This window comes from Equus asinus, chromosome 4 (genome assembly GCF_041296235.1).
Source record: "Equus asinus isolate D_3611 breed Donkey chromosome 4, EquAss-T2T_v2, whole genome shotgun sequence".
Taxonomy (NCBI): Eukaryota; Metazoa; Chordata; class Mammalia; order Perissodactyla; family Equidae; genus Equus; species Equus asinus.
Genome location: NC_091793.1, coordinates 68911926 through 68938682, shown reverse-complemented (window position 1 = coordinate 68938682; position 26757 = coordinate 68911926). Strand labels below are relative to the sequence as shown.

The window sequence follows — 26757 nt, the reverse complement described above, 5'->3', positions numbered from 1 at the left end:
CCCAGACACCCAGCATGTGTCCCAGGGTGCAGACATAGCCCACCTGACCCCAGAGCTTTGCCACCTGGGATTTTTTAGTAAACAAAGGCTTTTAGCTGAGTGACCAGCCCATGTGAGTGTTGGTCACTTGGGCCCTTCACTGTCTGTGGTGCCTTTCATTCTTGGCTCCTCAAGATGCCGGCCAGCTGGCGAATGGTGTAGCAACTGGAATGAAAGCTCAGTACTGCAGTTGGTTTAATCTTTACACACTACTCGTTGCTCAAGGTCATTTCACCCAAAAATGGAAACGGGCCTCGCATTGAGGACACTTCAATAAGAATGACACCTTCTCATGTCCGATTTTTCATGTGAGTCACAGCCAACATGGGGAGGGACTTGTGCATCTCCCTCATTAAGAGCACGTTAAATGTGCCCTACCCTCTGGACAGGTCGTGGTCTAAGCAGAGATGTGACCTGCGCACCATTCACTGCAGTCCAAGGCAGGACATGCTCAGTCTCAGAGTGACAGGCCATGAGCAGGTACAGAGGGCATCAGGAGGAGGAGCACTGAGGTGTGCAGACGTCCGGGAGACTCCATGGAGGAGGCAAGATTTGGGCTGGGTCTGAAGGGGGCCTCACATTATAATAGGCAGAGAGAGGTGGAAAGACCACTTTGGATAAAGTACGACTATGATTAAAAACTCGAGGGTGCAGAGGGAGTCCGAGGCCTGCCTGTTGGGAGAGGAGTAGACTGGTCTCTCGGGAGGCCTTAGAGGAGCGATGGGCTGGGACCAGCCTTTGGAGGGCCTTGAAGAGAGGCAGAGGGGTGACTTTCTTCTCTGAAAATGAGCAGTCCACGCCAAACACGCAGCTCCTCCTGCCCTGGTCCTCAGGAGCCTGGCAGCTCAGTTATGGTCAGTTAATCCCAGCCTGGGGTTGGCACTTCATTCTGCATAAACCTTGCACTCATACCAGTTAGCAGGTTGGGACAATAAAACAGGAAAGCTTAACCATGTCAAGCAAATAGGGCCTTCAGTGCAGCCACGGGAACCTCGTGTTCATTTGCAGTGCTGTAATGTATGCATTAAGCAGGGCTGACGTGTACAAACCTAAAACATCTCATGCTGGACTGACAGCAGCCGTTGGCTTCTGTGCCAGGGCCAGGGCGGCCCAGTGATGGGATGGCTGCTCCCGGAGCTGAGTGGAAGCAGCAGTCTTTGAAATGGCACTCCCACGTGCTGAGCGCACTTCTCCCGGGCCACGTGCATCTCCAGATAGGCTGGACCCTGGCCGTGGTCATGTGTGGACTTCAGCAGGGCTCCGTGAAGTTGAAGCAAGTGACTGCCAAAGAGTGGGTGGCTCTCTGAAGGCAGGGGAAGGAGACAGCAGTTTGACGGGAAAGTATTTTAGGTTCAGGAAAACATCTTCGCCCCTTGTTGGGAAGCTCAGAGACCCGCTCCCTAATTCACAAGTTCTGAGCAGTTGGGAGACTCTGTGTGGCTCTGTCCACAGGTGGCAGGGAGGAGGAGGTTATGGTAGGCCACCTCTCTGTGTTATTGGGGGAAGTACGGCACAACGAATCCTGAGCAACCAATAATTCTTTCTAAGAGCCCGGTGGCATAGTGGTTAAGTTCGTGTGCTCCAATTCGGTGGCCCAGGGTTCGCGAGTTCGAATCCTGGGCGTGGTCCTGCAGACTGCTTGTCAGGGCCATGCTGTGGTGGCATCCCACATACAAAATAGAGGAAGATTGGCACAAATGTTGGCTCAGCGACAATCTTCCTCAAGCAAGAAGAGGAAGATTGGCAACAGATGTTAGCTCAGAGCCAATCTTCCTCATCAAAAAAAGAAAAAGTAGGGGCATTTATTTCTTTGGGGCTATGTTTCTGAAGAGTTTCACTGGGTTTGGTTTGGGGATAGGGAGTTATCAATAGAAATCTTTTCCCTCTCTTTAATCTACGAGGCCTAATACAGATGATAAATTTGTTTCCATTCCTTGAACACATTTTTAATTAGGCAGAAGCCAGTCTTGAGAATTCCGTGTTTGCCACAGATAACCCATAGAGTGGCTAGTGCCTTTGTGAGTAATTACAAAGATGGACAGTACAAATTAGGACATTAAGTGTGCTTTACAGTCAGGCCTTAGAGGCTGAGGAGAGGCCCCGAGGCCCCAAGGCCCCATCATTTGAGAAGTCACTCAAGGAGGTTCCTCCGCATCCTTCTGTATGTCCAGAGTATGGCTGGGTGTTCTGCCAAGCCCACAGGCTTTTCTGGAGTAAACAAAGAAGGGGGAAGACATCCTTCACTTACTTTTATGAAATGCGTGCTTCAGGAAGAATGAGGTTTCCCCAGGAAGCCTTCAGCTGTCCTGCTCCGTCAAAGCAATGAGCTTGCTAAGGGGGCAGACATCCTGTGGCTGGCCGCCCAGGGCCCTGGGATTCTGGGCCAGCCTCTGGGTCGGGGGCTCCCCTCCTTCCCACATGCGTCTCGTGGAGTACATGGGCTGCTTTGGTTCAAACCAAAGTCAGGACAGACTAGGTGACCATGAGACATCTGGGGCGACAAAGGGGACATATTTCCTGTTGTCCTTGGCCTGGGCTCAGTCTCTCGTGGATCACTGGGGTCAGCTCAAGCACTGGAGGGAGGTGCCAAGTGTTAGAGGACGGCCACCCCAGTCACACGTGAGGGGTGTGTTTCCTTTTTTAACAGAGAGGGCAACTTCCAAGTTTGTCAGGCCTAAGCTCTGGTTGGAATCTGAAGTGTGTGGTTCTAAGTAGATTCTGGTTCCTTGCCCGTATTCTGTGGATGGTCAGGTCCTGCCAGTGTCGACTGAGCCTGGCAGTGGAGCCAGAAGGCAGAGGGGCTGGTCCAGACAGGAGGCCTTTCCCAGGCCGAGGAAGCACTCCCTGACCAAACACCGTAACTCTCGGGACCTCCTGACACCAGGGCGGAGGATGGGGAAGGCTCCGGGCGGCCCTCTTACTACCTCACACAGCACCATCCCTGTGACATCAGGCTGTAACGCCGGGGGACCCGGTCACGTCTAGTGACCCCAGCAGACCCGCCTGAAAGGGCCCTTGGACAGCACACAGTGGCCTGTCACCTGTGCCACCTTGGTTTCTCTCAGCATGGCCTGGTGTCGTGCTCTCTGCAGGTGACTGATGGTCAGTGGAGCAGGGAAGCAGTCATTTTAGCAGTACACGTGAAAAGTTCCCTTGGCCGAGCCTCAGAGGCGGATAGCTGGCCTGACATGTGCTTTGAGGGAGAGCACGAGGATGTGCTGTGTGATTTGCTCGTCGCCTTGGTTGGCCTCCAGGGGAAAGTGCAACTTCCCGCAGAGTGTGGCAGTGGCGGAGCCCAGCAGGATGAGGTGCCATGTCTGTCCATGGGGCTGGGTATGGCCAGCAGAGCCGCCCTGTTTGATGCATCTTCAAGGAATCTCAGGCCCTCTCTTTGTCCTTTTCCCTCTGTCCAGAGCACTCCATCTAACAGCACATGGTGATAGGCTGAAAATGGTACATAACAAATGGTTATAATGGTCTCCCCTCTTCTCACAATAACTGTGAAAACGATAGGGGGGATTTAGGAACTGGTCTGTGGCCTGTTTGACCATGTCGGGAATCCTGTGTGCTCTCCACATCAGCCCTACATCCGTTCCTCAGAGTGCGAGCTCGTGCCTACTTGTGGCCGTTGCCCTTTCTGTTGCCTCTGCCTAGATGGCTTTCCCCCCAAGGTCGTGGGCAGTGGCTTTCCCTGACGCCCTGACACTTGTACAGACCCATTCAGTGTCAGCCTGTAGCCCTGACCATGTTCTGCCCTTTCCCTGCTCTCTGTCTTGCTGGCATATGCCACTGTTTGAATGTCGGGGTCCTTTGCAAACCGTGCCTGCCCTCCCCTCGGGGTGTCAGAGTGACGGTGGGGACCGTCTCCCCAGCAGCTGGCTGGGGGGATGAGGAAACTCTGGTTGGATAAAAGAGCTTCTCCACGTGGCAGCTTTGCCCCCCTGTGTTGGCAGAGTTCAGATTGAGCCGTTCATCTGACCTATGCTTGGTTTGAGAGCAGGTAGACAGTTTTATTCAGCAGCTTCAGAGGATCTCTCTCAGAGTGTGTGTGTTATATTCTCATCGTGAAAGGTGGGATGAGAAAGGTGTGAGGGGTTTCAGACCTCGCAAAGGAATTAGCATCTACACATGTTTTTTCTCCCCACGTAGGAAAAAAGAAAGGGTATGCACGCTAACATCAAAGATTAGATCGTGGGGTGTGTTTGGGCTCGAAGCATGTCATGAATCTAAGGGTAACTTGAGTGGTTGAAATGACTCAGCCAAGAGAAACCAAGAAATGGGAAGCAGCCCTCGGATACGGTCCTGCCTCGTGGAGGGTGACCGACGACCTTTTAAAGGTGCAAACGCACACACCTTTCGAGCCAGCAGTGCTACTTCTGGGAATTTTTCCATGTACAGGATTTTCACTGCAGCATTGTTTGCAATAGCAAAAAGAAAAAGACAAAAAAAACCGCTAGAATCTACACCAGCGTAGGGCAGTGGTTAAATATATTCTGGTGAATGTGTACAATGGAATATTAAGAGAAATTTAAGAGAATAGAGCCACTTTGTAAGCACTGCCATGGAATGACCCCCAGGATGCATGGTTAAGTGGGGAGAAAGAGGCTCATCGTGTCCTAGTGTTTGTCTTTCAAAAGAGGAAGGGGATGGGGAAAAACGTGTGTCTGTGGGTGTGTATATGTGTGTGTGTGTCTGTCCGTATACACACACACACGGACATCTAAACATATCTGCTCGCATATGCCTAGACGAGGAGGATACACGGCACCTGGCGGCCTTGGTTGCCTCTGGGAAATGGGGTGGGAATTACTTTTCACTGTATACCTTTTGTACCTTTTGCATTTTGTACCATGTACCAGTATTATCTATTCAAAAAATAAAGTTTTTAAATTTTCATTTGGTTTGCTTTTCTAAAAAAGAGAAACAAGAGAGAAGATTCTTATTCAGTATATCTGCTTTCCTTAGGAATTTAAAGCCTTTGAACCAAAAGTAGTTAACTCTCCTTTTCTTGGGTCTTGAGGGAGATAGGGAAGTGGAGGGGCTGTCCTCTTCCACAGAAGACCTTTGGGAGACAAGCAGTGAGGATGGTTCTGCTCTGACGTGTGAGCGTGTGGGCGTGGAAGGGAGGTGGGGGGATGGGGAGACGGACTGTGCAGTGGCTGCGCTCTGGGAACAGACGAGGGCTGTGGCAGGGTGGCCTCCATCTTGGAGAATCACAGCACAACCCCTGTTCCTCTGGCTTTTGGGGTGAAAAAGATGGAGATGGTGCCCTGCACCATGGTCCGGGGGGCGCTCTTAGCACTCTCCAGGAGCCGTGCCTGTCCTGCGTGGAAACCTACCGCGGGCGATCCTGTGCCCAGCCCTCTTTCCTTACCAGCAGAGCTCTGATTTTATCCCCCTCTGGGGTGGAAGGTGTCCGGGCCAGGTGAGGACTCATGACAGCTGTTCTAAAACAGTCACAGGAATCCGTTTCTGCTTGCCACGAATTGGTTTACACACGTGTGTTTAACTCAGCTCGGGCCAGAAGAGAGGAGACTTTCCTGCTGATGATCAGCTCAAGATGCGTGAGGAGAGCTGCTGTTTTTGCAAGTTGTTGGGGAAGAAAGAACGACATGGTGGGAGCAGCCTTAGCCATTTTGAGACTGTGAGGAAACCTCCCAACACACTGAGCTTGGCAGAGTGAAAAGACGGAAAGAGCCTGGCTCCCTGAAGGCATGATGGGCATCTGAACCAAGCTGGGGGCCACTGGCCTCTGTATTTCTTGTTCCACGAGAAAAATAAATCCCTATTCATTCATTCATTCATTCAACCAACAAATATTTGAGCTTCTCCTGCGGCTCAGGCCCTGGGAACACAGCAGTGAACAAAGCAGACAAAGGCCCAGCCCTCCTTCGGCCACACTCAGTGGGGAAACACGCCAGGTAAAGAGGGAAACCAGATGGCACGTGCTTCCACCTGCTGATGAAACCAGGACGAGGGATCCGGAGTGTCTTGTGAGGAGGTGGCGGCCGCGGTTTTATCATGAAGAGTTAGGGCCTCCTACTTTACATTCTTCACTGAGAACTACCTCGGTTTTAATTGTGGACATTTGTCTAGAGCGTCAGCTTGCCGGCTCTTAGAGATTCAGGCTTCATCCCTGCTGTCCGGGGGCTGCTCGGCGTGCAGAGCCTCTGGGGTCATCGGGGCTGGCAGCAGACACGGCGGGGCGCCCTGCTCCACACATGGCTCCTGTCCCTGACTGCCTTCTTGCCCCTGACTCTTGGTCACCCTGACTTTCTTCCAGTTGTATTCACTGTGCATCACTTTATAGGCTTTGTCATGTACAACCCAGGTGTTGGTTTTATGGTTTAAACACTATGGGTAAAGTTTCTTTGCATGATTTTAATGTTGATATCTCAAAGAGAATGTTTAGGTGTTCTCGGATTAATTCAGGTAAGAGAGAAACTAGGTTTTACAGTTTTCTAGATTGATGTGCTTTTCTGTTTTAGAGCTTTAAATTACTGGTGTTTTATAATCAAAATCCTGTATAGAAAAAACTCTGTTACTGTTTCTTCTTTAGGATATCTGTGTTCTTAGCATTACATAAATATAAACAAATAAACGATGACAAAAGTCCTCATGCGTAGTGAGGGAGGGGGTCCCCGAGATACCTGTGGGAGAATTCCGGCCAGAGGGAGTAGCCGGTGTCGGGCCTTGAGGTAGGAGGGTGCCCGGCAGGTGACTGAGGAACACGAAGGCACCTGTGTGGGAAACCATTGCAAGGCTTCAAGAAGGTTTCAATAGGGATCCCTCTGGGGGCCGTGCTGACTGCAGCCTGCAGGGGAGGCGAGGGCAGAAGCAGGGAGCCCAGTAAAGAGACCACTAATAATCCAGATGAAAACAGACCTGGAACAAGTTTCACGAGACAATGTTTACCCTTTCTATACTACACTCTGATTTTTTTTCCTGTTCTGCTTAAGTACTTTGTAAAAATGCTGAGCATTGAATTATTGGTTTCCATTTTTCATCCCCCCAGAGCACACACCTTTGTCATGGCGTCCTGGCAGGTGGGATGTACTTCCCCAGCCCTTGAATCTGGGCTGTTGCTTGGTCTATGGCTTGTTAGCAGACTTGATATGAGCAAAAGTTTGAAAATGTGCTTGTGTGGTTGGGCTTGCCCTCTTATACATCTGTCTTGAAAAGGACAAACCCTGCTGGCCTGAGGAGGATGCGGGACACAGGAGCAGAGCTGCAGAGGGAAGCCGAGCCCAGGAGAGCCCAGCCCAGATCAGTGCAATCCCAGGCAACTCACAGATGTTTCAGCAAGAAACAAAGGCTCATTGGTCTACACCACTGAGATTTTGTAGTAATTGTGCACAGTTATTGAGAACACAGCTGACAAACCACCACCAAAGTGATTCCATGGTAGGTTGTGACCTGGAGTTTGAAAGACACCTCTATACCACCCAGCATTAGTGTGGAGGGACCAGATCAGGGGCCAGAGAGCAGGCTTCTGGGGACATGTGGAATAGATGCTCACAGAGGACAGCAATCATGATCAGAATCCACATTCTCTTCAGATATGCCTAAAGAAACACGGAGACCATGTTAAAGGGGAGAAACGTAGCATGCTTTACATTATACATGACTCAACTTATAAAATAAAACTATTAGGCTACCCACATCCATCCCACAGGCCTGGAACTTTGTGGAATTGGATTCTGACATGAGGACAATTTAGTGCTACCTTAATCAAATAAATCCCGACAGGGAAGAGATTAATTCCTCTTATAGCCTTCCAGCTCCATCTTAGCCATGTTCTACAGACAAGGAGATTTGAGGCAGAACAGACACATTATGCTTATTCCTGGAATGTTCATTGTAAATCAGATATTTTGTCAGTAGGCTTCTATTTCTGATACTCCATATTAAAAAGAATTGCAAGTGCATCCTTACATAAAGTCAATCATCAACTGATCCGTTTCAGAAATTGAGCATTTTTTAATTATAGTGAGTGGTCAGGGAAGGCCTCACGAACTGAGCAAAAGGTTCAAGTCTAAAAGGTCCAATGGGAGTTGCCACCAAATTAGCAAGCAAACAACTTCCTTTTAAAAGAAGGACTCAACGGTGGTTACCAGGGAAAAGGGGGGGTGGGGGGAGGGCACGGAGGGGGAAGTGGTGTACCCACAACATGACTAACAAAAATGTACAACTGAAATTTCACAAGCTTGTAATCCATAACATTAATAAAAATAAATAAATAAATAAAAATAAAAGAAGGACTCAATGTAAATGATTCCTTCTGCCTGGGATGCTTCCATAGGATCCTACATTAAGTCAAAGCCCAAGCCAGATGAACACAATGACAAGGCATCCCATCCAATAGTGAGAGTAACCAAAGATCCCATAGGCGACCCCCAACCATACCTAGACTCTTCCTCTAAGGCTCCTGCCTGGAATCCAACTGGAACAATGCAAGCGGATCCGCTACTCCAGGTGCGCATCTCTCGTGCTGCAAAATGCAAGCGAACACTGAAATGAGTCCAGTCAGATTTCTGTTGGGTTCCCTTCCCCTCTCCCATGTCTGAATCCAGGCAGACTTGAGTCCAGACACCTTTTCTGCATGGACTCACTGTGACCACAGGCAAGCTGCTTACCCTCTTGGAATATGGTTAAATGAGGACAATACCGATCTTGTAGGATTAAATGAGCGTTTGTATATAAAACCTAGTACAACAGCTGCACATGGTGGGTCCTCAATAAATAATACTCTTAAAATTGATTCCTGGTTGTGTGTTTTATGAAGAGAGGGCCAGGGAGGAAGATCATTAACACCACCTAGTGTCTTTCAGCCAAGAGGGAAAATGCCCAGTAGCCCCAGGCTTGAGCTCTAGCCCTTAAAATGCAATCATGAGGAATGACACAACCTGAGAACCTCCACCCCCTCCAGCTTGTCAGTCATCTCCTAGTCCTTTCTCCCCTGCCTTAATTCAGAGGATCTGAGGTGGCTTGTAGGAAATACACAGAATATGACAGTGAAATATAAATAGAACATAAAACACTAGGATAAGGAAAACCTAAATAAGAATTGGAATTACAGACTGGCTAGAAACATTAAAAACAAATAAGTAGGTGACCAGTTCCTACATAGATTCCAAAGTTAAGTCAGAAAAGTGGTTCTGTACTTCCTCCGGATCAAAGTGAAAATGGAAACAGAGCCACTTATAAGTCCTCATTATCTTAAGAAAACATGCCTTCATCTGATGACTTTACATTTTTTTTTAAAGATTGGCACCTGAGCTAACATCTGTTGCCAATCTTTTTTTTCCTTCTTCTCCCCAAAGCCCCCCAGTACATAGTCGTATATTCTAGTTGTAGGTCCTTCTTGTTGTGGCATGTGGGACGCCACCTCAGCATGGCCTGATGAGCGGTGCTGTGTCCGCACCCAGGATACAAACCGGTGAAACCCTGGGCCACCTAAGCGGAGTGTATGAACTTCACCACTCGGCCACCGGGCCAGCCCCTGATGACTTGACTTCTTTATGTGAAATGCATTGATAGGTTTCACAAGATTGTTGCTTGAAGAATCTTCCAATGATAGAGAAAAATAAAGTTCCAAAGTATGACTCCAAGAAGGCTGTCCTGGGGTCCACACCAAGCACGTTTGTGGTGTCCCAACCTCCAGCAGCAAAGGAATAGCTGGACCACATGCTCTTCCCAGACTCCAGCTCCTTCTCAACAGGGCTGAAAGCACGCAGAGCTGGGACCGTGGGTAGTTTGAGGTGACACAGATCCTCAATTGCAAAAACACAAAAGTTCAGCAAATACAGGTTGTTCCTAACTCATTTGATGACAAAATCTGATCTGACTGAGTGTGAGGCTATTTTTAGTCCTTTCCTCATTTTATTGCAGAAATATCCATGTGTTTGATGAGAGGCTACTGGCCCAGACCCAGCTGGGGATGTTATCTAATCTATGGACCATGTACCATATCGCCTTTCTAAAACTTAAAAAAAGAAGAGTTCTAAATCCCAAAACCATCTGGTCCCAAAGATTTTGGAAAAGGCACCAGGGACCTATCTTCTCTGATAACCCCCAAAGGGCAGGTGCTCTATAGTGTGTGCTCAAAGCATGTCTGTACACCTCAGACATCAAGGGAGCCAATGGCCGAGTGGACTGTTGTGGAAATGAAAAGCCGAATCAGTAGGCAGCCAGTCCAAAATTAGGCAGACTGTGGCCAAGATGACTCAGTCCAGGTATCCCCCTCATCCAGGCCCCTGGATCCCTACACATCCGGGCCACATTTCACATTGTCAGGAAGCCCAAGATTCACTGTGGCAGTTTTGGGGGAGTTTTGTGTGTGTTTGTGTTTTAGTTCCACAACAAGCATTGTCCCCATCTCAATGATAGACACGTGTGTGTGTATATGCATATGTGTGTGTGATCAGTCATACAGATGACTGATTCTGAGCCTAGAAATGAATACTTCAAAAGCATTTTTATTACACATACAAGTCAGGATGGTGAAGTCCTGGGGAAATTTCTCACAGCTGCTCTCCCTTGTACAGAAGCACAGACGAGCCCTCGCCAGGGCGTCTCGAGGCTGGCTGCACGGTGGAATCACCTGGGGAACTTTAAAAAGCCCTGCCGTCTGGGTCTCAGCCCCAAGAAATGCCAATTTAATTGTTCTAAAGAGCAGCCTGAACATCCAGCAGTGTCTCTCACTGATTAAAAAAAAAAATTCTCTAGAGAACTTAATAATGTATAAATTACCAGATGTCTTCTTTGAAAGTCTGATTCAGTAGATGGGGTTTGCACTGGATACTTTTTTAAAAAGCAAAAGCTCCGATGATCCTCATTTCCCAAATCAGGACACATTGTGTTGGAGACTGGGGGAGATGTGGTGAATGGGTGGATAAAGGGTTGGGAGGTGGGGGCTGTTTCACAAAGGACACCATCTCCTGGGTGGAACACAAAACAGGCCACTGGGCCCTGTGCTGAGACCCTCTCTGAGGAATATGGTATTAGATAAAGGAAAGGCATTGATCCTCTTGTGTCAGTTCTAACCAATTAGCAGCAACTGCCTGACGTGCTATCTGAAAAGGATTCTGAGGCAGACTTCCTGCTCAGTAGGGAAATGTGCCAAGATTGATTAGCAATGTATGCCACTCATGTAGGAAGAGGGCATATCTGCGTGCTTGCCCCACATTTGCTGTCTTTCTGAAGAGCCTTTGGCATTGCTGCACCTACAGTCCAGGCCCAGTGGTATGGCTCTCAGATCTCATTAATTCTCAGATGTGGGGGGAAGGCTCGCGCATCACTGGTGAGGGGGAGAAACACAAGTTCCCTCCGCACAACTCTACCCACAGTCTTCCCAAGCTTTGTGTTCATCTCCGCTTGGTGAAGAGGCTCTTGAAGGCGTTGCTGTAGTTCTTGTTAAATGCTGTGTAAATCAGGGGGTTGAAGAAAGAATTGGAGTAGCCCAGCCACAGGGAGATGCTTTTCCAGATGGGGGGCAGGCTGCAGGTGCAGAGGGGGCTGATGAGCTCTGTGAGGAAGAAGGGGCTCCAGCACAGCACAAACACGCCCATGAGGATGCCCACCATCATGGCCGCCCGCTTCTCCTTCCGCTCCCGCCACGAGTCTCCACTTTCCTGAAAGGTCAGTGTCGGGCGACGCGCCTTGAACACCATCTCAGCCTCGTGAGGTGCCTCCTTCACCTTGGAACAAAGGAAACAGAGAATTAAAAAGTAAAACCTAACAGTGGATCAGAAAAGCAACATGGGGCTACTCCAGTCTTGGCCAACACCTCCGCTCCAGCCTCTTTCAAGATGTGCCTATACCATGATCCATCAAACAATATTAGGTGAAAAAGTTCCTGAAACTGTAGGTTAAAATGAGTTCTCAAGGTCCTGCAGGGAGTGAGAGTGGTGGTCCCCACCATGTCCAATAATATGATATAAAGTGGGAGGGAGGCAGCCTCAAGGGCAGGGACCTTGGCATAAGACCCAAGCTTGAGTCCCAGCCTTGCTGGCCAAGCTTTCCAATCTGTGAAGCTGGGTGACCAAAGTCCTGTCCCCCTGCCATGAGGCCATCGGGGAGGTGAATTGGGAATGTGTGGTGGGTGCCCGCACAACCCCTGGCACCTGGACTCGCCCATTATATAGGCATAGAGTGGACTTGGTGCTGGGACCAGGACCCTGAATAAAACAGACCCAGGCCTGCCTCTCACAAAGTTTGCAGCTGGAGAAGCAGCCTTTAAACATTACTATTGCAAGAACTTATACAATTACTGTGCTAAATGGATTCAGCTTAAATTATTGGATAATCTGTATTGCCTAGCTTTAAAAAAACTAACCGTCAATGCCTTTGTGGTCGTAATTGGTTACCATTGAGGGAGCCTCTGGCACACTCTCTACTCTTATCCCCATCCTTTGGTTAGCACCTATTTACCTCTCGCATCTCAGCTTAAAGGCCACCAAGCCTCTCAGAGTGGCCTTCCTGACCCTCTAAACTCAAGTACTTGCCCTGTTTGGTGCCATCTTCTCCTCTTCTGTAGCAGTTTGTGTGATGTGGGCATGAGAGCTGGCTCCTCTCTGGTCCCAGCTGAACGAGGCCCGGGACTGCGTCTTCCTGGTACACTAGCTCCTAGCAGCAGCATCTGGCACCTGTAGATTCCCAGGAAACAGCTGCCAAATTCCTGCTTGACCCTTGCAACACAACGTCCACATGTGCATTCTCCTTCCTTCCGGGAATGCTGTCAGGCTGGCCACAGATGCCAGAGAAAACACAGAGGCAAGAGGCTCCCAGGCAAGGCGTGTGTCTAGTTTTCCTCCCAGACACAACAGAAAGTAGCAGTTGGGACAGCCACACAACCGAGGGGCACTTTACAGTGTCCACAGCACCTTCCCTTGTCTTCTCTCCCTTGGGTCAGACGGCCAGAGCTCAGTGGGTGGAGGAGTTCTCAGGTGGCCTGACTTACGCAAGCCCAGGACACCTCATTCAGCGCTGCCTTCAGATTCTGTGTCCTCTGCTACTTCCCCTCACCACCCCTGCCTCTATTTTTTTGGAAAATCAATCAGCCTGAAAACAGACCATGGAGATGTGGACAGAGAAGATTCCTTTCCTTTGCGAGTATATACCCACATCCTCTCTCCTGCCGCCTGGAGAGACAGAATGAAAAGGCAAGTGATTCCAGCAAGAGAACAAACAGCATTTCCCTCCCCCCCCACCCCGCCCTTATAAAGGCCTGGCTTGGCAAACACGCACCCTCTGGGGGCCAGCAAGAGCCCCTCTTTCACAAGCCATTCCAAGGTTTTCCAGTCCTCCCACAGGTGGGCAGAAGTGGCATGTCACCTTTCCCCTTTAGAAGAGACGATACTGACCAATTCCCTCACAGCAGACCATCATCAAGTCACCAGAGGAAGTCTGAGTGATAAAACATGGCATCCTGAAGTCACCCCGTGAATGTTTAGCCGTCTATTGCTGGGAGAGAAAAATGGGATCAGAGCATGAGAGGAAGTGGAGGGAGATTTGTTTTCCTCCCACTCAGCTCATTGATGGGCACTGTTCCAGCCATTTCTCTGTGGACCTAAATGACCTCCCAGGCTCTTGAGTCCCTCCACTGTGGAAGGCAAATTCCAAATCCTGGTTGAGCTCTAGAAGTAAAGAAATGGGGTAACTTCAGTTCAAAGAGATCCTGGGGGAGGAGAAACAGAAAACCCAAGGCCACTGATTAAACAGCTTTAAAACACCCCGGCCTCCCCCGCTGCAGCATTTAGCAGAGTCCCCCTTTGCTCCACCACGGTGTCTGTCTGCTAAAAGCCTGTGTTCACAAATTTCACCCGTGCCTGCTACATGCTATGCTCAGTGACGCTGGAAGACAATGGAACCTTTCCAGGAACAGCCTCAAAAAAATGCCAATCAGGGATGATCCTGGTTTGCTAGGAGACTGACTGGTTCGGCTTCTTTCATTTGAAATGTGACATCCAGTAGAAAACCAAAAGGCAGCAAGAAGAGCAACTCTGGAGAAGCTACTATGGAACAGAGATTATGCTAAACGCTGGTAATGGATGCCCTTGCCACCCTCACACCATACCTTTGAGGCATTGTTATCATCACCATTTTACAGTTGAGAAAACACTCTGAGAGGCTAAGTACCTCATCCAAGGTCACACACTTGCTTATTGTTAGAGCTGGAAGTCGAACTTGGGTATTTTCTACTGGAGACCATACTCTTAACCCCTGCCTGTTATTCTGCTCCTTGAGTCAAAGTGACTGATCTGAACAGGTTCCACAGAATCTATTTTAAGGATCATATTTATGCTTGGGATGCTTTCAAAATGGACATGTGTGGCTTCCTGGGCAACTTCTAGGGCCTCTAGCAACCAGCCCTGGGGCTATCCCTGAGCTCTTCCATCTTCCTCTTTGGTTTCTCTCTCCTCAGCCTCTTCACGCTGACTTCCCTCTGCACACCTGTCTGAAAACAGACCCTTCAGGGTTAAGAGGCCTCTCACCCTGAGTTAGAATCTGCTCATTGGAAGGCAAGAATGCGGGCTGTTGAATGCACACAACACATAGCAACTGGCACTTCTTGGTCCTGCCATGAAGGGAAAGGTGCTCTGAATACAAAGAAATTTGGAAACATCCAATGCCATGGCCAAGGCCATGCCAGCAGGGAAAAGCAGAACCAAGGTGCCTGCCCAGTCTGTCTAGTTCCAGACCTGTATGGTTTCTTTCTGCCAAACTGAGACGTGATCTAAAAATGAGTTTACCTAAATATCTCCATAGATTCTGAGGCTTTTCCATCTAAAATTAATTAAGAACCAAATCTGCCGGCCAATATACACTCAGACATTTATTAGCTACCTACTGTGTGTGTAGGGACTATGTACTGGAATTTCCCATCAAGTCCCAATTTCAAATATTCTGTCCCACTATTCCGATAAGCACTCTGATGTCAGGGCATGGATTCCAAATCATCATTCAGAATGTTGTGTCATGACCAACACTCCAGGAGGGCAGGGACCATGAGGGTCCTGCCCACTGCAGAATCCCCGGGACCTAATGTAACATAGAATATATAGTAAAAACTCAGTAAATATCTATTGAATAAATAGATGTTTGGGGAGACAATTCTCTTGCAAGCCTCTTGCGTTGCTGCACATTTTGCTAGCAAAGGCACTGACAGCCCTGGATTTGGACAGCTTGTCAAGGATGTTTGTGTAGCAAACCGCCTGGGAAGATAGAGAGAGTATCTCCCAGCGGGAAAGAGGGCAGTTTGCTTGCAACCCATTAGAAAAGATTCAGGTTTCCTAAGAGCCGAGGGCAGGTTTATTTATTGTCCAACATTGGTCAATACAGACTTGAGTTCCCTAATCTGGGAGTTTCTCTACTGTGACGCAAATCCATCTGGGCCACTCTGTGTCACTCCCATGGGACTTTGAGGGAAAGGGGAACCAGTGCAGACATGAAGCTCATGCTGCCTGTGTGCCATGAGTAATAAAGTCTTTGACTCTGATCCAGGAGTCTCGAGTCTTCTTGGAGCATCCAGTACACTGGCAGGCTGACCTTTCAGCTTGCAAACAGACCTTCACAGTTCGTGACAGCTGTCCAGCACTTGGCTAGGTGGTTCCACACACTATCTTACTCAATTATAGCAGCAACCAGGAAGGAAGGAAGGAGGAATCCAAGGCTCAGAGCAACATAGTGATTAGATAGGATTCCAATCTGAGCCCCCATTTCTAGAACTCTAACCATGAAAAACCTCGTCTATATTGTAGGCTTACTATGAGGACTACAATGAGACAGTAGTACATAGTAGGACCTCATAAATGTCAGCTTCATGTCCCCTTGTCCTTTCCCTCTCTTCTAATAAAAAAGTTCCAGCTGCCACAGAAGGAGCCCACAAACATTTGTAATCCTCTCATATTGTCAGATAAACATCCTAATGAGAAATAGAAAAGGAAGGCAGAAAGAAGATGGTTCCTAATCACTTGGGAACCTACCAGTTTGCACTGTGGCCACGCGAGTCAGGCATCCAGTGGGGCGAGAATCCTTACAAAGCGGGTGTTGGGGCAACCATGCTAATCCTTGTGGCTAGTGAAGCCCTACATCTGAGGGGGGGAGGACATAGTGACGTTTCCAGTCGGGTTTGAAGGCAATCTTGATTATAACTGGAATTCCCTGTTCCTAACCAGAGCTGCGCAGGTCAGGACTTGGACCACTGTGCCTCCATTCTCTCTGCCCAAGGTTTCCTGAGAGAACAAGCTCCAAGTTGCATTTCTCGAAGGCACTTTAAAGAGATAACTAACCAAAATAGCCCCTGAAAGTAAACAGAAGCTGTCTAGCTTGTCTGACAAACTAGAATAGGAAATTTTCTCAGCTGCTTGTCTTGCGCAAAAGAAACTAAGAAAATAAACCAAGGAAGTTTTCTTGTAAAAAATAGAAGCAGATCAGTGCTAGGCTTGAAGAAAATTAACTTTCCTTTCAGTGTAATTATACACTCCACGGAGTATAGTTTTGCTAAGCCTTGGAGTATGGTCATAACATAAGGTACCATTGCTATCGTTCTGACATTTGGAAACATGGATTTTTGTGGGGAGTTAGTAACCCTGGAATGGCTAAGGACTCCCTGGAGTTAATGGTGAGACGGGGAAAATGTAATCGAGTGTGTTAAAGTCAGGCTGCATTTGTGTTTTCAGCTCTAATATCATCTGATTGAAAGTCATCCCCCTTTGTGAGCGGTTGCCAGTGGAAGGTCCTCTGCTGAGGCAGGAGGTTGAGTCCTGAGGTCCCTGGGCTCCCAGACCAGAGATTCCTGGCGCATGGGAGGGTGTAACAGAGAGAGGGGAGGTTTCGCCTTTTGCACATGCATTGTGCAGCCTCAGTGCTCTGATCTAACCCTGGGGGGCCCTGCCTCCCCTGTGACCACTTCCTGCCTCAGAGAGTCCTGGTGACTCTGCACTGTGGGTTCCCTCCCTCAGGAGAGCCCGAGGGCAAGAAAGGAGCCTCAGGGAGTGCCCCGTGCAAACTGAGCGAGCAGGCGCCTACACATCTGTGTGGGCAGCAAGTTTTTCCTTTGATTTTCACGGAATTCTGTGACCTGCCAAAAGGTTAAGAACTATGGAGTTTGGATCTCATTCTTCCACTGAGAAGCTCAATCTTCTCCAAGAATTACCCCGATTTAAGAAGTAGCCTACTGCAAGGTCCTTCGTGAAAACACACAGTCCCTGCCCCATACTTGTCCCCATCCCTCTGCGTTTCTCATTCTCCCCTTCCACTCTTCCCAACAGTCCACTCAGAGAGAAAAGAGAAATGCGAGTGGAGATAAAGAGGCAGAAGGAACAGGATGATGTAAGGAGAAGAAGACAGAAGTTCACAGAGAGGGGAAGGCCGGGGTATTTCTGAAGGTGTAGAGGAAACGCTCCTCGGTGTGCCCAAGTGCTTCCAGAAACTCTCAATTAGGTGCCAATCTTAAAAGAATCAAACCATAAGCCAGATGTTTCATTACCACTGATACAATTTGATTCACAAAATTTACTTTTCTGAAATTAAAGTAACCTTGCCGTCTGGCATGGGAATGTGTTTGCGCCCACAGTTCTTTTAATAGATGGAATGAGAGCAAGGGTGGTGATTTTCTACCGCCTTCTTCCCATAACTGAGCTCTGACTGAACCCAGGGCCCACGTGCAGTTCCCTCCACAAGCCCACCAGCTGCTTAGTCTTTGGTGGGGTCCACATGACTACTGAACACTGGACAAGTGACAACAGCATAAAGGGTTCTGCACAGATTTCAGGTCGCTCAGGGCTTACGTCCTGTATGCTTACAACATACAAACTTGTTAATGTTAATAGAGAGGATTGGCTTAGAGAGCCAAATAGTTTGTACCTAACAGGAACTAAAACTCAGATCCAAGTTGTCACAAACCCTACAGCTCAACACATTTATTTTGCCCTTTACAGTTGACAAATTGCTTCCCCATACATAGTCAGTCCTTCAGGACCATTGTTCTCTGGACAGACTTCTAGCAGAGCGCCTATAAGACTTTGTTGCATTTATAATTCTATAATTGTGGTCTACTAAAATTAATCCCTTGTGAGCAGAGACCTTGCTTGCCCATTCTTTGAAACCTCAGAGGCTACCACATTGCCTGATATACAGGTCAGTGAAAGTCAATGAGGTAATGTTGAACACCATCTGCGTGTCTTAGCAGGTGGTTTAAAAAATGTCCACAGGTTTCTTGACACTTCTCCCAAAGACGGAGCATTCCCCGTCCCTTAAGTGTGGGCTGCAGTTAGTGACTCACTTCTAATGACTAGAATACAGGGGACATAGTCAGATGGAACTTCTGAGACGAGAGCATAGAAGGCACTGCACTTTCCTCCTTACTTCACTCCCTTAGATCAGGGGAGGCCAGCCGCCATGTTGTGATGACACTCAAGCAGCCTGTGGAGACCTCCCGTTAAGAGCCACGAGAGTGAGCTGTCCTGGAAGTGGAGGCTCCAGCCCCAGTCCAGCCTTTGAATAAGTGCTGCCCCATCCAACATCTTGGCCACAACCACAAGAGACCTTAGGCCAGAACCACCCAGCTAAGCGGCTCCCAATGCCTGACGCACAGAAACTGTGAGTTAAAACAGGTTTGTTCTTTCAAGCCACTAAACTTTGGGGTAATTTGTTACACAAGCAATAAATAATCCAGCTATGAGGGTAACAGCAGTAAGAGGAAGAAAAGAGGAATTTTAAAAAATAATAAAATACTACAGGACCTCTCACTTGTGGTTTACTGTTTTAGACACTCCACATCTACTATTCTCTCACTCACTCTTCACAAGGATACTCTGAGGCAGATGGCAACATATCCATTTTACCTGCAGGGAAACGCAGACTTAGATTAAGTCACTTGGCTAAAGTGCTAGTAAGTGGCACAAAAAGCATTGAAATCCAGGTCTCCTTATTTCCGCATCCCACGCTCTTAGCCGCTGTGTGCACTGCCCCCCACACGGTTACCGACGGGGTGAATGAGGGAAGGGTGCCAACTGCGCTTTAGGATGTTCATGAGCCCCAGGCATCTTCACTCTGTGGGCCCCTTCCTCCTTTAAAACATGTGAAAAATTATGTCTTATGACCATATTATTATGAAGACTAATATAATCAAGGCTGGGTTCATGATTCTAAACTCATTACTATTATATTCATTTCTCCTCTAATTTTAAAAGAAATTAAACCATTTCCATGGGCCCCTAAAAGTCTTGTGGTTCTTGGTAACGTGCCTACTGTGCCTAAGGAATACACAGGCCCTGGTATCAACTTGTGCACAGCAATCAAACAGACAATTGACAAGAAAAAAACAATTTTCTTTTGTCTTTTCCAAATTTTCTTTTGGCTGGGAAAGATTTGCCCTAAGCTAACATCTGTTGCCAATCTTCCTCTCTTTTTTTTCCTCCCCAAAGCCCCAGGACATAGTTATATGTTCTGGTTGTAAGTCCTTCTAGTTCTTCTATGTGAGCCGCTGCCACAGCATGGCTACTGACAGATGAGTGATGTGGTTCTGCACCCGGGAACCAAACCTGGGCCGCCTAAGCAGAGTGCACCAAACTCTAACCACTAGGCCATCAGGGGTGGCTTGACAAAGAAAAGAAATTGATGTCACATTTTAAAAGCCAAGTCAATAATCTCTATTGGCTTTGCTTTTTTCCTCTTCTAACCAATAAAGGGCTCAGGGTTGTAGAAAATAATCATAACCGGGCATGTGCTTTGGGGGGAAGCAGAGTATACAGAATATTCTGTATATATTGTATATGTGGTGCTCACTCTGTGAGGTTGAAGCAAAGGAAGGCAGGGTAGGAATGAGCCCTGTCTCCTGCGAGCAGCTGGCAGTGTCTCTGGCTCACCTGTGTTCAGCTATTCTGGAAAGGAGCGTTCACATGCCTAGTTTGGAGAGCCTGCTCCCCACAACCCACCTTGCCTGGGATATGACTGCCTCATTCCTGTGAAGGTGGAGATGCCTGTGAGCAGTGGGAAAGTGCTCAGAAGTCAAGTTGCTGGAGACAGCATGGAGTAATGACAAAGTAAGGGAAAGAACAGTGACACACTCCCTAGATTTCGCAGCCAGTGGCTGGCCAATGGACTGTGAACAGAAGTGACATGTGTTTACTTCAGGGTAAGCCAGTTAAAAGCTGCTGTATCTCCATATATCTCTTCTCCTCCCACGGCAACCTGGGAAGCCATATGTTCAAGACAGCATAGCTGAAAGATGACAAGTGGCCCCATCCATGAATTCCCACCTGAAGGAGAGCTGTGCAGGAGGGCTGTCAGACCCACACTAAACTTGGAGTGAGAGTGACAGAAACTGTTAGTTTGGGGGTTATATTTCACTGAGCATATCTTCGTTTATCCTGACCAAGAGGGCAATGGTAGCTTGGCTGGATCACGAGGATTAGATGAGAGGAGGAATGTAGAGCACCAGAACAGTGCCTGGAAGGGAACTCACTCATTAAACATTTATTTCCTTCTCCACTTTCAAAAATTACATTTTGCCCCAAAGAATTAATCGCTGTCCAGGAACTGTTGCAGATTCCTTTCTGGTAATATTTGAGCGTTGGAACCTGGGCACAGAATTCTAAAAAAAGATGAAGGATGCAGACAGCCTCATCACCAGAGGCCTTCAGACTTCATAAGTGCTTCTGTCACCCGCAGAGAGCAGTACCAACACTTTGCAGGATCTAAATTCATCTCCACTCATTTCCTCTAGAGTGCAGAAAAAAGCAGGTAGGGGCAATGTAGAGAGAGAGCATTCCTGGCCTGTTGTTTTAAATTTTTGTTTGGGTGTCTTGTGGCGAGAAAGCTTGCAAAGGCTGACTCAGCAACATTACCAGGAGTTCGAGTGAGGGCTTGCTGGAGCCCAAGAAGCAGGATGCTCTCGAACACCATCTTGTCTGCAATCTCAGCATCATATGATTCCAGACTCAGCCATGGTTTAGACCAATACTGTGTCTTAGAGAAGAGAACTTGCAGCCCAAAGTGGAGAAGGGGCTTGCCCCAGGTCCCACTGCCAACGAGTGGCTGGATCACAACTTTGCCCCCGCCTCCCAGAGCTCTTTCTCCCCACCAGCGGCCACCCCGGATTGGCCAGGCTCCCGTCCAGTCACATCTTCTTTGTATCACTGCCTGAATGGGGCCTGTCAGAAATGAACACTAAGCTCAGGCTTGGTGAGCCTTTCTGGCACCCCCTTCAGCATAATTTCTCGGGGGCCACATTGGAGTGATGCAGCTATTAAAGGCAGCCCACCTCGGCAATCTGACAGAACTATCATCACCCCAGGCATTTCCAAAGGCCCTTGCAGAGTACATTAATTCTGGAGAAATCTCTCCCCTGCCAACACTTTCCAGTTATAGTCTTGACATTCCGATTTTATGCTACAAAATTCCTCTGCCATTTAATGAAGGGGGAAAAGCCTGCTTTTTAAAACACATATATCTGAGTAGGCTAAGTATCTGTGTTAACTTTCCAAAATTAAAGCAAACTAACAACAAAAAATCCTGTCTCTTTCCTTCCCTGCTCATGCTCCCCATGGTATTTGGAAGCGGGCAATAAGTCCTGTTATTCTCTAGGAGGGCAAGCGTGAGACACCCCACTCCCCATGGAAAGTTTGGGGCTTCCAGGCTGAGGAGGCAGCTGACATCTATTAGGGCCTGGCCAAAAGGCAGAAAGCTCTGATTCTAAACACCTTCAGAGAAGTTCTGCCCAGTGCAGGTCCTCCATTGCATTCATTTCCAGGGTTATCTTCCAGCCCACTGTAGACTGCCAGGCAATGTTGCCCTCCTAACTCGTGCCAGCTCTGCCACCCCTGTGTGCCAGGCACTGTGCTAGATGCTTCAGATTCTTCATCGGGGGGATCCTCACCAAGAGCTCCTTGAACCAGGAATTAACTTGCTCACAGAGACTAAGCAGCTGGCCCGATGTCCCGAGCTGGGATTTGAAGGGTTCTAGCTCGTTCCAAAGTCCCTAGAGGAGGGCAGTGAGGTTGGGACAGTGAAAGGAAAGGGACACTGGATAACTTTTTATCCTCACCTCCCCCCTTGGCAGGGAGCTGGCGCATCGAGTTGGGGCATATAGTCTTTGGAGTGCAGAGGATGGACTAGGGTGCGGTGGAGACTGAAAATAAGGGGTGGATGCTCACAGGAATTTCCTCATCTGCAGGAAGAATTCCCAGCCTACCGCTGTCTCTCTTGGTCTGGCGGGGACCAGGAAGCTGGCGGTGGCAGGAGTTACACGGGCACAATCGCTCCAGGGGAAAATCAACAGAGGGCGCAGCTGATCGGACGCTGCCCCTGCACGCCCCCTTCAGCCCGGTGGTTGAGCGGGTCCAGCTCCAGCTCCAGCACTAGCGTGTTAGTGGCGAAACCCCTTCCCCCGGCGAACGAGGCACCCACGTGGCGAGCCCTTTGCGTGCTGCGCCAAGTGCAGGTGACGAGCCACTCCGTGGGCGCCTCGGGAGAGCAGATGGCAAACTCCCCGTGCGCTCCAGCTGCGCTAGCGGCCAACCTTCTCGCGCGTGCCCCCAGTGTGCCAGCTTCTGCCGCCAACTCTCCCCTCCTCCAAGCTTTGTCCTCCACCACAGAGCCCCTTCCCCAAGCCCCCATTCCGCCGCCCGCCCCTCACCTGCACGGTGGCCGGCAATGGCAGCACAGCCCTGCGGTGGCGGCCGAAGCGAAACTTCGCCGCCTTGTAGATCTTCCAGTAGACAAATAGCACCAAGCCAAGAGGCAGGTAGAAGGCGCCACAGGTGGAGAAGACGACCTAGGAGGGTTCCTGGCTCACCTGGCAGCGCTGGAGCTGAGCGTCGTACGCCTCACCCCAGCCAAACAGCAGCGGCGCGAGGGCGATGAGCGCCGAGAGCGCCCAGGTGAGCGCGATCATGAGCGCGGAGGCGCGGCGGCGGGTGCGCAGCGGGTACTGCAGGCGCCGCGTGATGGTCCAGTAGCGGTCCAGGGCGACGGCCGCCACGTTCCAGATGCTGGCGGTGCAGCACAGCACGTCGAAGGAGATCCACACGTGGCACAGGCTCCTGCCCAGCCACCAACGTCGTCCAGCCGACAGCTCGCTCACCAGGCTCAGTGGCATCACTAGCGCTGACACTAGCACGTCTGACACGGCCATCGAGGCCACCAAGTTATGTGGCACACGATGGAAGGCGCGGACGCGCAGGATGGTGACCAGAACCAGCAGGTTCCACAGGAAAGTGGCCGCGATCAGCAGCACCAGCAGCGTCACCACCAGCACCGTGAAGACTGAGAAGGGCGGCTCTCGGCCGGGCAGGGCGGCGCCGCCTGGGGTCGACCTGACGACCGCGCCGGGGCTTGGGCTGCTGTTAGAGGCCTCGGGTCCCGAGGGAAGGGCGACGCCAGTGGCGGCCGCCGAGAGGTTCGCTGCTTCCATGGCTCGCGGCGCGCCGGCTCCCAGGTAGGGACCGCATGCGCAGCCCCGGGGCTCGGCAAGGACGGGGTGGGTGGCCTCGTGGGAGGGGGCACTGCGTGCCCGGGGAGGGCTTAGAGGGGTTCAGGTCGCCCTACCCTGGTCCTCCCTTGGGTCTTAGTTCCCCTTTGGCGCCTCTGCCTGGCGCCTTCGTGGACATTTTTTCCAGTGGAGAAAAACAGAGTGGGACCCCTCAGGAGTCCAGCTCCGCTCGGCGCGCCGGGGCCACCCACCTCTCCTCGCCATCCCCAGAGCAACCGGCTGTCATGGGGCTGGGAATCCGAGAGCGCAGCCCAGAGTCCGCGCAGGGCCGGGCTTGGAGAGCTGCCCCCCTCCCACCTCCAGCCCGGCGGCGGGGTGGGCGGTGGTGGTCTGGAGAACCTGCGGATGGCAGCCCGCCCTTCGCGCGGTCGGGCGTCTTCCCAGCCTCCGCCGTGCTCTCGGAGAGGACCACCAACTGCGGTGGTCTCGGCGAAGGTTCAAATCGCGTGGGAACTCCGTCTGGATCTCTCCGATGGGCCTGGTGGCACGGTTAGGCCCGCCCCCTCCCGGACAGAGGGTTTCTTGTTTCCCCACATCTTGATCCTGCATACTCGTACCTGAATTAGGAGACTCCAGTATTGGGTAGGGAAACAGGACGCCCCTAAAGCCTGCTCCATCGCGCCGCTCCACTCGCAGCCCTTCTGCCCCCAGGGCTTCATGGGCCTTCAGCTCACTGTGTGGCGCCAGGCGGAAGGAACGCGGCGTCTAAGAGTTTGGCAGAGGCCTGGAAGAGGGAAGGATTACAACCTCCTCGCCCTGCCATCCCTAACCCTGCCCCATCACATCCCAGCCCGCAGCACACCCGTGCTCGCCCCACCCCGCCTTGCTGTTGCTGATATTCCTGACTATAGTCTCTGTCTCCTGGTTCTTCACACCCAGGGTTGGACTGGAGTCACTTTAGGTTGACCCTTGGGCAAAGGTAGAAACCAACTAGAAAGGGGACATTCTCCTAACCCTGCACTTGGCCCCCCAAGTGCACTTTTGCACTTTTAAAAAGCAGTTGGATCACAGTTAAATCAACTGAAAGCTGCATTGCGGCTGCGCCTGGGACTGGACCAGAAGCATAAAGGACGCAGAGCCCAGATTGCCCCTCCTCCTGTCACCGCAGCACGACCTGCGGTCACGTCCTGGGTTCCTAACACTCTGGAAAGAGCTCAGGCTGAGCAGGTGCTCAGGAGAGCCAGAGCCAGCTCCCAGAGAAGACTTTCTGGAAAGGCCCCCTGGGCTGGAGCAGGTGCAAGGGTTTTCTTCCCTTGACTCGTTCCCCCCCCCACCCGCCGCACCTGGGGCAGTCTTGGGGAACGGGCCCTGAAGGAAGGGATGCGCCAAGAATGTCCTTCTCCTTTACTCTCCTTTCCTCAGGACGGTGCTTGCTCACACACACAGACTTGATATCCCACTCAGGGGCCATGAGAAGTGACAGGCAAAGAAGTCAAAATGAAAATACCTACAGATGTAAAGGTGAAGTGTTTGGGCGGTGTGGGCTGTTCAGGGGTCACAGAGATGGAGGAGGTTGTAGTCAGAGAAGACCTTCCGCTGACTGAAATGCAGGGAAGGAATTTAATTATTGGACGAGATGCATGGAGGGTTGGACCTGGCAGGGGCGTGCATGGCTGGGTTGAGGTGGCAGGAGCTGAGCGCGCAGGGTGTACATGCCAAGGAGCAGGGTTTGGAGTTGATCTTGGAAAGAGCTGCATTTTCGATTTTTTTGAGAAAATTGACATGATGAAGACAATCCTTTAGAAGGAAATGGTGACTAGGCTTTGAAATAGTTTCACAGTAATTTTCTCCCCATTTTATTGGACAAGCCTTATAACAAGAGCAAAGGATTCCCAGATGCAGAAGCATTCACGTTATTCTGGTTGGGTGCCTGACGTGCTTTGATGCTCCTGTCTTAGCTCCCAGCCACGTGCATTTTTCATGCTGGAAATCAATTTTTCATTTTGCAGATTTCTCTTAACACTTTTCATGTTGCTGTATATTCTCTTCATAGTTACACTTTTTATATTGTACCATTTATTAGGTGAGAGATTTTGAGCAACTTAGGCTTTCTGAGACTCAGTTTCCTTATTTTAAAAATGAAGATAATTATGATATCGAACCCGAAGTGAGTTCACTCACCCGTTTCGCAGCAAGCCAATCTCTGACACCGGGTGTGGTGGAAGAAAGTAGGAATTTTATTTTTGCACAGCGCTGAGCAAGGAGAGAGGGCAGCTAATGCTGAAATCCCAGACTCCCCAAAAAACTAAAAGGAAGGGTTTTTATTGGGGGTTTTAGGTAGGGGAGGGGGAGCATATGGCCTTGCTGGTCGGAGCTTTCCCACCAGCCTGTCTTTGGCCTTGAGACTACTTGCAGAGAGGAGGGGGCCCGTGAACCTGCTGGTCAGCAGCTTTCCCACCAGCCTGTATCTCTTTGCGAGGAGGAGATGATCCAGGTGCTTGTCCTTGCCGGTGTCTGTCTCCAGGGAGCATATTGGATTCTGGAGCCAGGAAGACAGGGAGTAAGCAGGGAAAGAGTGCTCTGGTTTTAACCTCATATATGCTGGGTTTAATGTGGGGAAACTGATATGAGAGTCGGTATCAATTATACCTGTGAGGAGATTATTATAAAACTATAGTTAAATAAAGCCAGTAGCACAGGGGTAAGTGTTCAGTAATTGATGACAATTGCTACTATTTTTAACTTTCAGTTTAAACCTTACATTCAGTTCTCTTATGATCTTTTGATATAGATTGTGTTTTACAGTTTTAATTCCTCAAATGTCTGTAACAAGAAAACCCATTCACACATTTTGTTCCCCTTGCTCTTACCCTTTTTACTCATCATTAGCACTTGCCGATGAAGAAACAGGGAGAGCTGTTGACTTGCCTTGTGACTGGCAGCTGCACTCCGCTCTCCTGACCCTGTCTCCTCTCTGCCCACGATGCCGATGCCGAGCTACCCTCCATATGCTGGTCTGCAGGCTCAGTCTGATTGTTTTCATTTAACTCTTTTATATAAATTGTTTTCTATAAAAATTGACAGTTTAGAGGGGCTGGCCCCGTGGCCGAGTGGTTAAGTTCGCCCGCTCCGCTGCAGGCGGCCCAGTGTTTCGTTGGTTCGAATCCTGGGCATGGACATGGCACTGCTCATCAGACCACGCTGAGGCAGCGTCCCACATGCCACAACTAGAAGGACCCACAACGAAGAATATACAAATATGTACGGGGGGCTTTGAGGAG

At 49.8% G+C, this 26757-nt stretch overlaps 1 protein-coding gene and 1 long non-coding RNA gene across 3 annotated transcripts; one reads left to right on the top strand and one right to left on the bottom strand.

The window, feature by feature from the left end:
• Nucleotides 1-76: 76 nt before the first annotated feature.
• LOC139045090 (5-hydroxytryptamine receptor 5B-like) lies at nucleotides 77-23458 on the bottom strand. Of its 2 annotated transcripts, XM_070507465.1 has the most exons (4): nucleotides 22841-23458; nucleotides 11622-11738; nucleotides 8446-8530; nucleotides 77-7604 (listed from the first exon to the last, which is right to left on the bottom strand). In XM_070507465.1, exons 1-3 carry the CDS (start codon nucleotides 23456-23458, stop codon nucleotides 8459-8461), a joined length of 807 nt encoding a protein of 268 aa, XP_070363566.1. In that variant the 3' UTR covers nucleotides 77-7604; nucleotides 8446-8458. The 2 variants fall into 2 exon arrangements, with proteins under 2 accessions (XP_070363566.1, XP_070363565.1); XM_070507464.1 differs by having other exon boundaries at nucleotides 77-11738.
• Nucleotides 23347-26757, top strand: LOC139045091 (uncharacterized). Its single transcript, XR_011502759.1, has 3 exons — nucleotides 23347-23482; nucleotides 24899-24997; nucleotides 26366-26757. It is a non-coding gene; the product is annotated as an uncharacterized lncRNA (long non-coding RNA).

Bases quoted from the DNA above. Each gene is read 5' to 3' on its own strand.
- LOC139045090 (XM_070507464.1), bottom strand. From the start codon at position 23,458: ATGGAAGCAGCGAACCTCTCGGCGGCCGCCACTGGCGTCGCCCTTCCC. The intron at 11,739-22,840 runs GTGAGCCAGGAA...CTTTGTTCCAAG, and splicing joins CTCAGCTCCAGCGCTGCCAG to GTGAAGGAGGCACCTCACGA.